Consider the following 15,971-nt stretch of genomic DNA (forward strand, 5'->3'; position numbering starts at 1 on the left):
TTAAACCTTTGAGTCTTTATCCATTTGATGATGATTATCAAATATTGTATCTGTCTGTGGTTTTAATTTGCATTTCTCTTATGAGGTTGGACATCTTTTCAAATATCTAAGAGCCATTTGTATTTCCATTTTTGTGAACAGTCTGTTCAGTATCCTTTGTCCATTTTTTTCTTAATGATTGTAGGAACTCATTTTTAGGAATTTAGGGAAGTGGTTAATTATTTTAAATATATAAATATATAAATATATATATATATATATATATATATATATTTTTTTTTTAACAGAGATCACTCTTTTAGTGAATATGTTACACAGAAGCTTTAGTCAAAAAGACCAAAGCCCATGTCATCATCAGACTCCTCAGATTGTTCTTTCTTTGCTTCCACTTTCTTCTCCTTAGCTGGGGCAGCAGTGGTGGAGGGGGCAGGACCTTCTGCTGGTGTAGCACTAGCTGCTGGGGCAAATCCACCAGCCCCTATATTGCAGATGAGGCTCCCAGTGTTGACATTGGCCAGAGCCTTTGCAAACAAGCCTGGCCAGAAAGGTTCAACATTTACACCAGCTGCTTTAATGAAGGCGTTGACCTTATCTTCCATCACTGTCACCTCATCATTGTACAGGATAAGGGCCGAGTAGATACAGGCGAGCTCCGAGGCCATGGTGTGGGCGAGTGGTGGGCAAGTGCTTCTAGGAGCGGTGCTAGTCGCCGGATGAAGCGAGGGCCTCACCCCAATGAGGCCTTAGCTTCCTCGGAAGAACCGAACACCTTACCGGCAGCTGGGGAAAGGGGCTTAAATATTTTTTAATGTGTAGGGTTTTTATATTTTATACATTTTATTATTATTTTGAGACCATGTCAAGCTTATATATATAAAAGTAGCAAGTACAGGACATGAACTTTTTTCCTAATAGTTGAGAGTAAGTTGCTGACGTTATAGCACATTGTATATGAATACTTTAGTGTGTATTATCTTAAAATACAAATATTCCACAAGGCATTCTATATATTCACAATACAAACTTCAAAATCAGGAAGTTAACATTGGTAGCTTCTGCCTCTTACCAGCTGTGGACCTTTGCACAAGTCACTCAGTCCCTGTAAGCCTCGGTTTTCTCATCTCACTTCTTACAGAGGGGTACTAATACTGTCCACGTCACAGGTCGTTATGAGGACTAGATGAGTTAGCACTTAGGATCGTGATTTGCACACTATGGAAGCGGTATCAATGTGGTTATAATAGAGGAAGGATAGCTGGTAACAGGTTAAGTTTTACAGCATTTTATGGCAGTCACCGGTGAGGCTGTCAGAGGCCATGGACTGCAGCATGAGCTACGCGTCCTTCAGATAACCCAGGATGTGTTCTGTCCTTTTCAGGTTTCAAAATGACTTCCATCTTGACGTCCACTTTTAAAAACCTCCCCAGTGCATCGATATGGGCCCTCAGAGTTTGTAAGTTTAATTTGTCTTTCTTTTTTAACATTAGATTTGGATTTATAAGCATCTTACATAGGCATTGAATTGTATTGCCTTTTGTAAACACTTTATTTTGTCTTCCAGCTGTAAGACCTCTGAGCTGTTCTTCCCAGCTACAAGCTGCCCCAGGTACAGTCATTTGTAAAATAAACATTTCTGATATAAATGTTAAATTCCAGATTTGTGAATTCTGAATAAAAACCAAAACGAATTTGCTAGATTTTCTCCTTTTATGAGCAACATGAATATCACTACTGCCTTTAAATTAAAATAATATAAGATCAATCAATAATGATATTACATGGTGTAGGGTTGGGCTCGAGGATGTTGAGAGGAGGCTGCTTTCTGGGATTTGGAGCCTGGAGGAGTTATGGAGGTTCCATGAACCTTGCTGGTTAGTTTCTTCACCCACTGGCTGTCAGTCCTGGAGATGATTAGCTAACACTCTTGAGACTGTTGTAGAGCCAAAAGTTAACATTTTAAATCTGCAGTTAGTGATAGGCTTCTCTATTAATGGATATCTTCTTGTCCCAAATACAAGAGGACCCATTCCTGAAATAAGGGTAACTGGGAAACCAGTTAATAAAAGAAGATTGGTCAATATGAAATGAAAAAGAAAATTTGTTGATTATACATGGTCATTTAGACCCTTGGTCAACCCAGTGAGTTAGACTTCTTCACCATTGAATACATACTTTTGCAGAACCTGCTGTAGGTGTGCATCTTCAGTGGCCAATGCTAAAAAATATCCTGACAAATTCATACCATTATTCTTCTTGCCAGGTCCTGTATTAACCTTTGACTTCTGATTTTGGTTTTATTATGGTATTTCTACCTGGATGATAACTTAATAGAAAAAGCACCTTACCAGAATTCAGAAGACCTCTAACTCTGTTTCAGTTCTATGACTTTCTGGGTAGTGTGGCCTTGAACAGATCACTTTACTTCCTTGTGCTTTAGTTTCTTTGTCTAAAAAAACAATAATTCTAGTTTTGTTAACCTGACCAAGTCTCACTCATTATTTTAGCAGATGTCTGATGTTCCTCAGCATGTTTTTAAGGTAGTGATTGCTTGTTCAAAATGTAAACAGCAAAAAAATCAAAATAGAATAGAACTAATGTTTCATTTAGTTTGAATCCAGTTACTAAAGTCCATTATCAGCTTTTGGACAGACTGGTAAACTGTAAGTCAAGTTATGGGGCAGCAAAAATCCTCCTTCTTCCTCATGGCATCCTTTCGACTAATTGGCATTTCTCTCTACGTTTCTTTGTTTAGATTCCTAACAAAGATTCTGACTAGCACTGCTTATCACTTATAGGTAGATGGCATGGGTTACTGGTTGACTACTCTGCGGATTGACTTTTAGTGGTCCATTATCCATTCTGAATCTAATCAACTTTGGCTATGGACTTAGGGACGTGGTGTTTATGGCTGTCCCTGGCAGGGACTATAAGCACAGCAGTGCCCTTTAGAGGGGACTGGATGGATGAGCAGGCACTTCAAAATATGTTTCTGATTTTCTTCTGTATTCTAACTGCAAATGTCTCATGGCTATCCCATCGACACCTCACTTTTCTTCAGAGCTTTAGTTTTGCATCCTTAGCTACCTGTCAAGTGGACACATCCACCTGAATGTCTTTCCATCACCTTAAAGGTAGCATGTTTAAGCATAAAGTCATTTTTCTTCCAAAACCAGTTCTTACTGTGTGTAGAGTAGCCAGGTTTTCTCAGTCTCTAAGATTTCTTTACAACCCTGTTTTTCTTTCTTTCTATATCTGGTTGTTCATCAAGATACCTTCCTTTATAAAATCTCTTGTATTGACCCCTACTTTCCATTCACATTGATACTGCTTTTATCCTGGCCTTTAGCACCCTGTGCTTGAGTTCACAGTCTCCTCACTCATTTTCCTGTTGCCTTTATCTCCCTTACGAACACATCTCCATTAAAAGAATCTTTATACCCCATTTTATCAGAACCCTTAGCTTTAACTACTGTTTCCTTCAAGTTGGTTGTAGATATTTATCATAAATAGTTCTCTGTGACATTAGTGGATATGGTAAAATGATTGTTAAAATTTTATTCCCAGTAATTTAGGATTTTTCTTTATCTCTGATAATGAAGGAGTGATGAAAGCAGATGAATTTCAACACAACAAAAAGAAAACAGTGAGATAGATTTAGAATAACACAGAAAGCTCTTCTATAATGTTAAGTCATAAAGTATGTATAATACACAATATGTACATATACATGCATTAAAAGACAAAAGTTTGAAAGTATATATATACACCACGTTAACAGTATTTACCTCAGGGAAGGAAATAATTTGTCAGAGGAGGGTATAAACAATTTTTACTCCCCATATTTCAGTATCGTTTACTTTTTTTACCACGAACAAATATTCATGTTTTATTTTTTTAATTAAAAAATTAGAGGAAGGTTACTATTTTGATGTTAGAAAATAATTAGACAAATCGAGCCAAACAGAATCAGGAAGCATTTAGGTTTTTGGAGAGTGACGATAGTCATCAACCAAATGGCCTTTATTTCTACATAGAAAAGCAAGAATATTAAGCTATGTAAAGTGAAACAACATCAGTTATTTTGACTTTTAATATTAAGAACAGGATTATGTGTCAAATTGGTTGCTGTCAGTGTCAAACATTTGATAAAAAGAAACAAGTTTATTAATGATATAAATACCCACATCATTAGGTATAATCACTATATTTACCTTAAATATTATTTGGAAACTTACAACTTAGTTTTTTAGCTTTCACACACACACACACACACACACACACACACACACACACACACACACACACATACACAATCATACAACCATACACGTATATAGGAGTGGTTTGGTGAATGGCGTTGAATGATGTAATTCTTCTTAGAATGTCTGTCTTTAAAAATGTAAAAAATCATCTTCATACATGTTAACGAATAGTTCTTTGAACTTTGTTTTAAAGCCGCCCAGACTACATCAAAGAAAACCTTGGCAAAACCCAATGTGAGAAATATCGTAGTGGTGGATGGTGTTCGCATCCCATTTTTGCTGTCAGGCACTTCGTGAGTATGAAATAATTGTGTGGTTCCCCACCCCCCAAGCTTTATTGAGGTATTGACGCATAAAAACTGTATCAATTTAGGTTGTGATTTTTTAAAAAGGTATATAGTGTGATAATTTAACATACATTGTGAGATGATTACCACAATCAAGTTAATTAACACATCCATCACCCCACTTTGTAAATGTAACCAGTAGGTAATAGTGTTGTTAGTGGGCTACTTAATACATGGATAACATTTTCAGAAATTAATACAAAATAATAAGTCAAGCCAGTGGTGAAATAATATGGCAAATTTGTTTTTCATCCTTTCTCATGAACAAGCCTAGTGTACTGTTAGATTGAACTAGCCTTATTTTGAAAACCTAGTGTGGGTTCAGATAGCTTGCTTCTAGCAGAGATATCCTTTCCTGTCTAAGATAAGTACATTGCTTCTGTGCCTCTTCAGAAATTTGAATACTGAGGATTTGAGCCCATGGACATTCTGAAGGGCCTTTAATTCACTGCTTTGGTCTCTTGGAAATGATCAGAATTGGAGTTGATGGGTTGGTCCAAACCCCGGCATAGCACAACCCCAAGAATATAGAACCAGAATGGTGCAAGACCAGCCCGAAAATTCCCCAGAACCAAACTGCTGTTCTCCTTAGACTTTTCTGTGCCCATGTGAAGCCCAGTCTGTCCAAAAGCTGATAATGGATTTTGGTAACTAGGTTTAAACTAAATGAAACCTGAGTTCTATTCTGTTTTGACTGTTTTGATGTTCATATTTTAAATAAACAGTCACTAACTTAAAACCATTCTGGGGAATGTTAGGCATCTGCTAAGAATAATGAGACCTATCTTTATGTAATAATATGGAAATATCTTGAAGATATATTAAGTGTAAAAGGCAAGATGCTGAGCAGTGTGTATAATACCATCATTTGATACCATCATTTGAGGAAGATGCACACGTTGTGTTTTGGGTATACATACATACACAAACAATAAACGTTCATTTTTAAACCAGTGATTTAGTACCTAGAGACTACTACTTTCTTTTTTTTATCCTCACCCAAGGATATGTTTATTGATTTTAGAGAGAGAGGAAGGGAAAGAGCGAGAGAGAAACATTGATGTGAGAGAGAAACATCAATCAGTTGCCTCTTGTACACACCCTAACCGGTGATCGAACCCACAACCTAGGTATGTGCCCTGACCAGGAACTGAACCTGCAACCTTTTGGTGTACAGAGTGATGCTCCATCCAACCAATCCACCTGGCAAGTGCCCTAGAGAGTTTTTTATGGAAGTAATGCTACAAGAAAATGGTGGTGAAGTTTCATTCACCCTCTTTTCTCAGTATAGTAACCCATTGAACAGTGTTTTTATAATCTGCATCATAGCCTGAAGAAAAAAATAAATATCCGTGAGTTCAATCTGATATAAATAAATGATTGAATAAGTAAATAAGAGGAAAGGTCAAGTCTTCCTTATAGAAGGATTTCAATTAATAAATATAGAAGGAATGAAGAAAGGAAATAAATCTCCATTATAACACCATAGTAATAGTTGCTGCGATCAGGATCTATGAAGGAATGCTAAAATTAGTGGATGAGAAATGTTAAGAAGAAACAAGGTAGAAGCATAGTCTCTACCTCTCTCCCCCCAAATATTTATTAATTACTGTTGATTTTAACATATGTTCACAAATTCTTTGTTACTTCTTTCACTAGTAAGTGAAGCTTAATTCTCCTCCCCTTGAGAGAGGGCCAGACTAGTGACTCACTTCGAATGGATTGGGTAAAGATAGGGAAAAATGTAGAGAAAACTGGTGAAGACCACTTTAGCCAAGTTAATATCACCATTAATAAGTCTGATTGATAGTATGTACACATCTGAAGCAATGAGAAGAGCACATTACCTCTGTGATATTCTTTCTCTAAATCCATAACCTCCAAGTGTCAACATCATGAAAGACACGGAAAGATTGAGAAACTTTCATAGATTGGAGGAGACTGAGGCATGACAACAAAATGCATGGATTAGATTCCGGAACAGAACAGTAAAAATGTGTTACTGGAAAAACTGGTGAGATCCAGATAAAGTTAGTAGATTAGTGAATGTATTGTGCCAGTGTTACTTTCTTAGTTTTGATAAGGGCTTTGTGGTTGTATAGGGTGGTAGCGTTAGAGGAAGAGTAGAGGGTATACAGGAACTCTGCTCTGTCTTCCCATTTCTTTTGCAAATCTCATATTACTTCAAAACAAGAAGTTTCTTAAAATGTCCTAATAGATCCTTCATGTCACTTTAGGCATCACAAAATAAATAAGTAATAAATAAATAATATCTTTTAAAAGAGGAGAACTCAAAAGATGGGATTTAAAGAATATTTAACACATGTCATGCTGAACAATAAGATATTGGGTAAACTTTTGTTAGCTTCTTAGCCAGCCAGTCTGAGGTAAGGCTTGCCAGATATTTAAGGATGAGAAATAGCAAAAGCCGCACTTTCTTCATTTGAAATAATGGGCTGCCTTAGATAATAAAGCTAAATGCGTTTGCAGCAGCATATGTTAGAGGATCTCTTTAGGTATTTCAAATAAAATAAAGAAAAAAAATTAGTGAAACTCTCAGGCTTTGGGTTTAAATTATTTATTTTCTTTCCCCAGATATAAAGACCTAATGCCACATGACTTGGCTAGAGCAGCACTTTCGTAAGTAAATGCAGTTTCATTAAAGCACTTTTCTCCAGTTTTCACACTTGAAATAGTGTGTTCAATAGAATTTCCATATCTAGGATATATTAACGTTCTGTGGTAACAAAACACTTATTGGCTTTTACAAGATTCATTTATTCTTGATTTTGGCCATATGTGCTGCACAGATTCAAGCAGCTGGTGGATGTTGGGCATTATCTCATTCGTTTTCCATGGATGCTTTGCCTTTGTGTCTTCAGCCAGCCACAGGCCTTTTCCTGTTTGAAAAACCCTTCAATTGACCTTTCTACCCATCTGTTCTATTTCTTCTCTTTCTGCCAGACTTTAAGAATGAATGAAAGCAACAGTTGCTTCTCTTTTCTTACTATTCCATTTACTCTTCTTAATCTCATAATCATTTCCATTCCCATGGCTCCACAGTAACTGTACTTTGGAAGCTTCTCTTAATAGTAATGACTTTGTGATCACTAAATGCACAAATCTTTTCTCAGGCATCAGTCTTTTTATATTCTGTAGCATTTGATGCTGCCACTTGAAATTGTCTTCCTTTGACTTCTTAATATGTCTTTATGCTTTCCTTTCCATCTCCTGACAGATTCTTCTCTATTTAAAAAAAGTCACCTAGAATTCTTCCTCCTTTTCTTTTTTAATGTTGTTTTGCAAATTTCAGTCCTTAGAGTATTGCATGTCTCTGTATACATGATTTTTCTTAAAAATCTCATCTATTTAATCTTTTTATTTTTTATGTAGAGGACTCACAGATCTCTAAATTTGACCTGCTTTCTTTGACACCTCAAGCTTGGCATATCAAAAATAAAAATGACCTTTTCCTCAAAGCCAGCTTATTTTCCTTTCTGATTATGGTCCCAGGCTGGAGATTTGCAAGTTTTTCCTCAACTTTTTATCTTAAAAAATGTCAAATGTGCAATAAAATTGAAAGAATAATACAGTGAGCATTTATATACCCTCCACCTAGATTTAATCATTGTTACCATTTTGCTATATTTGCTATATCTATATGGTTTGGAGCATTTGACAATAAAATGCCAACATCTTCATACTTCAGCCCTAATACGTCATTGTTTATCTCTGAAGAATAAGGACCTTCTCTGCTCTCCACCACACCATCACCATAGCTAAGACAATAACAGTGATCTCATGACTAATACCCAATTCATAGTCAAATCCCCCTCAATTGTTCCAACAAAGTCTTTTAATAGTTTTTTTTCAAACCAGGACCCAGTCAAGGTTCATATTACAAGTGGATATGTCTCTTTAAGTTTAGAAATTTTCTTTCTCCTCCCCTCCCCCATGAAAATGACTTTTTGAAAAATCCAGGCTAACTGTCCTATGATGCTCCTTACTCTGGATCTTTTCTCATGGTGATATTTAACCTTTCTCTATGAATTGCCTGTAAACTGGAAGTTAGACTGTGAGGCTTGATTATATTCAGGTTAAACATTTTTTGGTAAGAATACTTCATGGATAAAGCACACGGGTATCATACCATATCAAGAAGCACATGATGTGTAATGCTAAATCTAACCACACAGTCATGGTTGTGGTCACACAGCCAGATTTAAAAAATAAGGTAACATTTTTCTCTTTGCAATTAGTAAGTAATCTATAAAGTGATATCTTAGCCATGTGAATATCCTGTTCTCCAACAACCTTTCACCAAATGGTTTTAGCATTGATTGATAATTTTTGCCTGAATCAGTTATTACAAATTTGTGATTTTTCTAATTCTGTTATTCCTCCTACATTTATTGGCTGATATTTTTACATAAAGAACAGTTTCCCTTTTTTTATGGTAAAGACAGATTTTTATTTATTTCTTATGTTATAGCCAAGACTAGTCATTATTCTTTTTGAGGCTCAGATTACCTCACATTTTATTTGTAGGAGTTCCTTCAAGTTGGTTTCTGTGCCCCTTTTGATTTTCAGTATAATAGTATTTTTTTGAAGTATAATTTGCACATAATAAAATGCACAGATTTTAAGGGTATAGTTTGGTGAGTTTTGACAAATTTGTATACCTCTGTTCCTATTTTTTATATGGTCCCATTATTCTTTAAGTACTTTCTTATTTTCAGCACAAATAGATCAGTGAGGTTCACTTTATACTTTCGCTGCCTTAGACCTAGCCTCAGTCATTTATTAAAAAGTTCTGATTCCTTTAATGGGGAATGGCATTTAGAACCAAGTCTGAGTTCAGGGTGTGCTCTCTCATTCCTAGTCCTTCTAGTCTATCAGTGGGGAGAACTAGAAAAAGATTATATATATATATATATATATATATATATATATATATATATATATATATATATATATAAAATTTAAATCATATATTTACACTGATATTTCAAATTCAAATTTAACATACCTGGGATTTTACTTCTTTTTGATTTTACTTTTGACTGAAACTTGGTTCTCACTAACATTACTATGTTTACTTATCTGTTTTATCCTATTCCAAATTATTTTTTATTCTTTCTGTATAATTTCTCATTCCCAACTGAGCATCACATGTTGACTTTTTAAAATCACTCTTTCATTCATTTCTTCTTTGATAAGATGCCAACCACATGCTTGTCAAATTAAGGAAAAGATACAATTTCTTCTCTTTTAAATTCAAGGTTAACCTTTTGAAAGAAGTCAGTGTTTCAAATGATCTATTGCACTACCTTGATGTGTTAACTTTTTCGTTGCTTTGGACTTACACTCTCAGGGGTTTATTGCATCGGACCAATGTCCCAAAGGAAGTTGTTGATTATATCATCTTTGGCACAGTTATACAAGAAGTGAAAACAAGCAATGTGGCCAGAGAGGTGAGTAAAACAAACTATATTGTTTAAAGAGATTGATAGGACAATCAATTTGAATTTCAACTAACAGAGTTTACTCTTTAAAAGCTATTAAAATCCATTAAATAAAGTTATATTTGACTTACAATGATTTTATAACTTGAATAATGGATGTTTAATATTTAAAACAATCCTATAAATCAAATGATGTACACTATATTAGTATATATTTATGCTATACAAAAATCAAATCAGTTATTTGAGCTGTTTTGGGAAATGTTAATTTGTCTGTCTCTTTTGTTAGGGGAATAGAGATTATGGTAGAGTGTGGCTGATGTGATTTTTAGTAATGTTAGAGCATGGCTTCTAATTAACTTAAAATTTTAACATTTTGCAAAAAACTTACTTCATAACGTGGTTTTTGTTAGAGGTAGCCTTGCTTACTCATTTTTTTCCATTGACTAGATGACACGTAGGGCAGTTTTTTAAAAAACTTTCACAGGAGTTTACTTTTACCCCAGTTGGCATAAGTCCATGTAGTGTTTATTGGGTAACCAAGATAATGGAACTTATGTGACATGTCTAACTGGCATTTCATGGTGAATAGTCCAAACACATCCTCTGAGCTCCCTAATTTGAAAGTGATTATTTGGATAAAACACATTTCAGTGTGCTAATGGTTTTATTTATTTCTAGGCTGTACCGGCTATATTATTGTGTTCAGTGTAGCCATAAGGGCAGTAGCTCCATCACGTCAGCCCAGAGAAGGAAAACAAGCAGGACTGAAGTATTTGTTCTGCTTCACCTTTTTACCTGTCAGTAAATGTTGTAACTGTCGAGGACCTATTGTTACTGCAGCCCACAAAAATCAACTGTATGTTATTAGGGAGTCAGGAAAGAAGTAAGGACAGGAAGAGATTTTTTTCCCCTCCTCTGATTTTTATGTTTTATCCTGGGCTGTCACATTTTTAAATGTATTGAATATGATAATTTTATTAGTACATCAAGCTATTCATAATACATTTTTAATTTTTTATATTCTGAAGAAACAAAGTGACTCCTATAAGAGCACTTAAAACATAGATATTAAAACTGTTTCAATTTTCTGTATATTTCTATTCTGTTCTAACTCTAAAGCCATAATTTTTTACCCTGAATTTTTTTTTTCCTGGAAATTTTACATCCATACGCATCTCAGCTATTGATTGACGTGAAGTAGATTCCCTTTCTCTGCCCTCTACTGACACCAGTTGCATTGCTTTCTAGATAAATTTTGCAGTGGCTGCAGGGGACAAATGAGTTGAAGAGATATGGAACCTAAAAGCTAGAGAATTTCTTTAGGACTTGTTGTCTGTATTAACAAAATTAGTACAAAATCCTAAAAAGCTTCTGTGCTGAGTTCACATGGACCTGACTTTATTGAACCATATTTCCCTGCTCTCCAGCTTAACTAAGAGGCACCTTTTCCCTATCTCCTTAGTGTACCATCTACAGCTTCAGCTTGCCTTCAGGGCTGTTCATACTTTAAATAGAAGAAGCATGTGGACAAGGCTCATCAGCAACCACTTCTATTTAAAGCTCCTTCTGTCCTGAGAGTCAGCTGGGGCCAAGGGTATTACACATGCTAGGAAGGACCTCGTGAGCATTGGCTATTATGACCTGAGTGCCCTTTACACTTGCCCCACTGTGAGCTCTGCCCTGTCCACTGAAGAGTTGCCTCTCTCTTCGTTTTGGATTGGTTTAAATCAGGGGTGGGGAACCTTTTTTCTGCCAAAGGCCATTTGGATATTTATAACATCATTCACAGGCCATACAAAATTGTCAATTTAAATATTAGCTATGAAAAATCTCTTAGATTTATTGAATTTCGAGTCTCGCCTGTAGTTGCCTTGGCAGGGCCAGACCAAATGATTTCGCGGACTGTATACGGCCCACGGGCCAGATATTCCCAACCCCTGGTTTACATGGAGAGGCTGATGTTGGCAGGGGGTAGTTTTCAGCAAAATAGGTTGGGCATTTAGTATTAGGCCTATCTAGAAAGACCAGAATAAGGTTATCTTGCATGTATACTACTGTAATATATTTATATTTATATAGTTATGGTAAGTACTGTACAGATAGTGTAAATATAAAGGTAAAAATCACTTAAGTAACATTGAACCTCTTTAATCTAAACTTTGGAAACATGTTTATTTTACCAAATTATAGGAGAGCTTGGATTCTGGTGATAAATAGTTTCAGAAAAAGACCACTAAAAATGAATTCCCCTAAATAGAAACCAGAATTTCATAGAAAATAGTTGTGGTGGGGGTGGGGAGGAGTTGAGCGTGTTATTTTTACAGTGAAACTATAATGATAAAAATAACTATTTTATTGTTGCACCTATGCATTAATTCTTTATGTAAACAGAGGAATCAGGCATTGGGTTTATTGGCAGCCTAATGTCCCCAATAAATAGTATGATAAAATAATAGATGTGCTTATTTCATGTTTAACTTCACTGTGCCGCCATAATAGAGGCCATTTTTTTCAAGAATAACAGAGGGTCTCAGTTTTTCTCAAGTCCCCTCAAATTGCTTTTGAAGCACCTATTATGTCATCATCCTGGCCAGTTTCTCTTTTCCACTTATTAAAACTGGTCTAACCCTTATTTGTCAGAGGCTCACTTGTGGCTCAGGCAATTTTCCAAAGTTCCTTTAATTGACTTGAACTCCTGCATATTTGGCAAGTTTTTCTATTTGACTTTGCGTTGGATCTAGAGTGCCGTCTGAAGTGTCAGTCAGTCAGTGAGAGAGACTGACTGACAGAATGGAAACGAGTGTCAAGTGGGCAAGGACGTAAGTGAGAACTGTGTATGAGTGGTCAGTTCTTTAGGAACATCTTCATGTTTGATGACTTTTGCTTTTGCTACTAAGTTTTTTAACTGTAGGAACACTGTTCATAAGGACCCTACTCTATGATATATTTTATCATTTCATCAACTGCTTTTAACAGGTTTATTTTAAGTTTATTTGAAAATATAAATACATTGAAATCAAACTATATATTGATACCTTTGAAGGCTCTGAGCAAAGCATTGCTGAGCAGGTAGGTGAGAGGTTATAGGTTTGTATACCATACTAAAAACTAGCTACCAAGAGTTTTGCAGAGTGATTGTCAATTAATAGCTAGATGAAGAATGAGTGAAACATTTTTGTGATGGGCTTAATTTTGTCTTAAATATTACTATGTAGAACACTAAACTCAAAGCCTTTCCTGATTCACCACACAGAGAAGTAGTGATCAAAGCATCATTTACCTGTAACATGATTTCATTCACTGTGTTTTCTGAAGGCTGCCCTTGGAGCTGGCTTCTCTGACAAGACTCCTGCTCACACTGTCACCATGGCTTGCATCTCTGCCAATCAAGCCATGACGACAGGTATGTTTTTCTGAAAGCAGAAGGTACATGGTAATTCTCTTTTGTCTTTTATTTGATCATTTAAAAATACTCTTAACAGAAGTAAATAAGCACAGATCTCTGAATTTGTGTCTTTTTAAAAATAAGGTAACATTTAAAATTTTGTATTATCAACTGGAAGAGTATGTTTCTAGGAGGGTGCTTCTGAATTTGAGCCGTGAATAGTTTATAACCTGCAAAGTTCTAAAACTAGGTGATTCTACTATGATACTCTGCCACAGAGATTGTGGCCTTCTTCCCTCCACCATCACCAAGGTGAAAAATCACTGCTTTAGATAGTACAGCTCTTTCTTCTACTGGGCATTTTTTATAATTAGTTACAAATTCTCCTAACAAACTTGAGCAAAGTTATGGGACATTTTGTAGCATTAGTTCTTATTGTGAAATGATAGAAAATCTGAAAGGTATAGTAATCATGTGTTCTATTAGTAACCTCAAGGCTAGGTTGGGCATCCTACCCCATGGGTGGCAGGGAATGAAGCCAGAGACAGTGATTGGAGCAATTCACCCTACCCAGCATGTGATCACTCCCAGTTCCAGCAACAAAATATTTGCCAGTGGCCCTGGCAAGTGGGAGGGCAGGATGCCTTGCCTCTCAAAAATCAGAATTTCTTTGGCTTATAGTATAATTTGAAACTCTTTTTGTAGTAAAAATATCTGTAAATAAAACTGGGAGCATATAAAATATGCTGAAAGTTCTGATTTTAGAATATGATTTGTTTGAGAGTTGGCCCAATGGATACTTTCAGATGTTTATGTGGCCTGAATGAAACTTGTTTTTCTTTACTGCATTAAATGTATTTTTAGTCATTTAAAAAATCATCTTAATCTCTCTGAAAAAATAAAAACCTTAGTTATATATGTTGTAAATGCTGATGACTATCATACAACTTTTAAATCAAGAAACTTAAATTATCAATGGCCTATCAATTTCTGCAAAATATGTTCATGTGCATTGACCTGTGCCCTGTAGGTGTTGGCTTGATTGCTTCTGGCCAGTCTGATGTGATCGTGGCAGGTGGTGTAGAGTTAATGTCCGATGTGCCTATTCGTCATTCAAGGAAAATGAGGAAAATGATGCTTGAACTCAATAAGGCCAAGACTCTGGGTCAACGACTGTCTTTAATCTCTAAATTCAGATTGAATTTCCTAGCACCTGAGGTAAGACTTGTGAATTCTCCCATAAGAACTTGTTTTTCCAAAGCGTCCTACTGCAGAGATTTAGAATTAGGTGAGACAGCATGGGCTCAGTTATGCTCTAATAGTTACAGGGCACGATTAATTATTTGGTTAAGGTGGGAAAAAAAAGATAATGGTTGGAGACTGACCAGGCATGGCTCAGCATTTGAGCATTGACCTAGGATCCAGGACATCTCATGCCCAGGTTGTGGGCTCGATCTCCAGCAGGGGGCATGCAGGAGGCAGCCAATCAGTGACTCTCATCATTGATGCTTCTCTCTCTCTCTCCCCCTCTCCCTTCCTCTCTCTGAAATCAATAAAGACATATTTAAAAAAAAAAAAAAAGATAGTGGTTGGAAATTTGAATTTGTAAGCCCTCTTTAAATATATCTTTATTGATTTCGGAGAGAGGAAAGGAGAGGGAGAAAGAGCTAGAAACATCAATGATGAGAGAGTCATTGATCGGCTGTAGCCCACAACCTGGGCATGTACCCTGACCGGGAATCGAATCCTGGTTGCCTGGATCCTAGGTCAACGCTTAACCGCTGAGCCACACCTGGCCGGGCTGTAAGCCCTCTTTAAACATGCCCTGTTACCATAGAACTTCCCTTGTCTTGGCCTTGATTGATAGTAGATTTTAACTTTCCCAAATAACCCTAGGTATGGTATAACATGTTAACAGTGTACCTGATTCTGTATGTCTACTTTCCCAGCTCCCTGCTGTGGCTGAGTTCTCTACTAGTGAGACCATGGGCCACTCTGCAGACCGACTGGCTGCTGCCTTTGCTGTTTCTCGGCTGGAACAGGATGAATATGCACTGCGTTCCCATAGCCTGGCCAAGAAGGCACAGGATGAAGGGCTCCTTTCTGATGTCGTACCCTTCAAAGTACCAGGTAAAACAGTTTGCTCTACTTTGTAAAGGGGACTGCCTCATGATACTTGTTAGGGTGGTCTGAATTGCTCCTAAACTCCGAAAATCTCAAATGACTTTTCAGTTAATATGTTGGTTCTGTTTCCAAAATAGTCAGCTTAATTTATGCTTAAGCATGGACTCAAGTTTCAATTTATGTCCTAACAAAAGGTAAACATTTTAAAGAGAAGTTTTTATAAGTCTCCTTTTGCATCTTCTTGATATATTTTAGTTCTTATGTACATACCTATTTTTTAAATTCTTCATTCATATGATTTCTGTATAGAATAGCCAAATGTGAATGAATATCATAAGAAAATAGGGTGTCTCGCCCAACCGGTGTGGCTCAGCGGTTGAGCATT

At 36.2% G+C, this 15,971-nt stretch overlaps 1 protein-coding gene and 1 pseudogene across 3 annotated transcripts in view; one reads left to right on the plus strand and one right to left on the minus strand.

The window, feature by feature from the left end:
* The window catches only part of HADHB (hydroxyacyl-CoA dehydrogenase trifunctional multienzyme complex subunit beta), a 29,169-nt gene that overhangs the window by 6,383 nt on the left and 6,815 nt on the right, over positions 1-15,971 (plus strand). For both annotated transcript variants that reach the window (XM_081156081.1, XM_081156080.1), the window contains exons 2-9: positions 1,379-1,453; positions 1,562-1,606; positions 4,456-4,555; positions 7,205-7,249; positions 9,984-10,083; positions 13,393-13,480; positions 14,493-14,680; positions 15,412-15,592. In XM_081156081.1, coding sequence (XP_081012207.1) covers positions 1,387-1,453; positions 1,562-1,606; positions 4,456-4,555; positions 7,205-7,249; positions 9,984-10,083; positions 13,393-13,480; positions 14,493-14,680; positions 15,412-15,592 — 814 coding nt within the window. In that variant the 5' untranslated portion in view covers positions 1,379-1,386. The remainder of the gene's footprint in view (positions 1-1,378; positions 1,454-1,561; positions 1,607-4,455; positions 4,556-7,204; positions 7,250-9,983; positions 10,084-13,392; positions 13,481-14,492; positions 14,681-15,411; positions 15,593-15,971) is intronic.
* On the minus strand, positions 324-748 carry LOC308566096 (large ribosomal subunit protein P1 pseudogene; annotated as a pseudogene). Its single transcript has one exon. The product of its transcript is annotated as a large ribosomal subunit protein P1 pseudogene (transcript).

The sequence above is a fragment of the Miniopterus schreibersii genome (assembly GCF_964146895.1).
Source record: "Miniopterus schreibersii genome assembly, chromosome: 13".
In the NCBI taxonomy this organism is placed as follows: domain Eukaryota; kingdom Metazoa; phylum Chordata; class Mammalia; order Chiroptera; family Miniopteridae; genus Miniopterus; species Miniopterus schreibersii.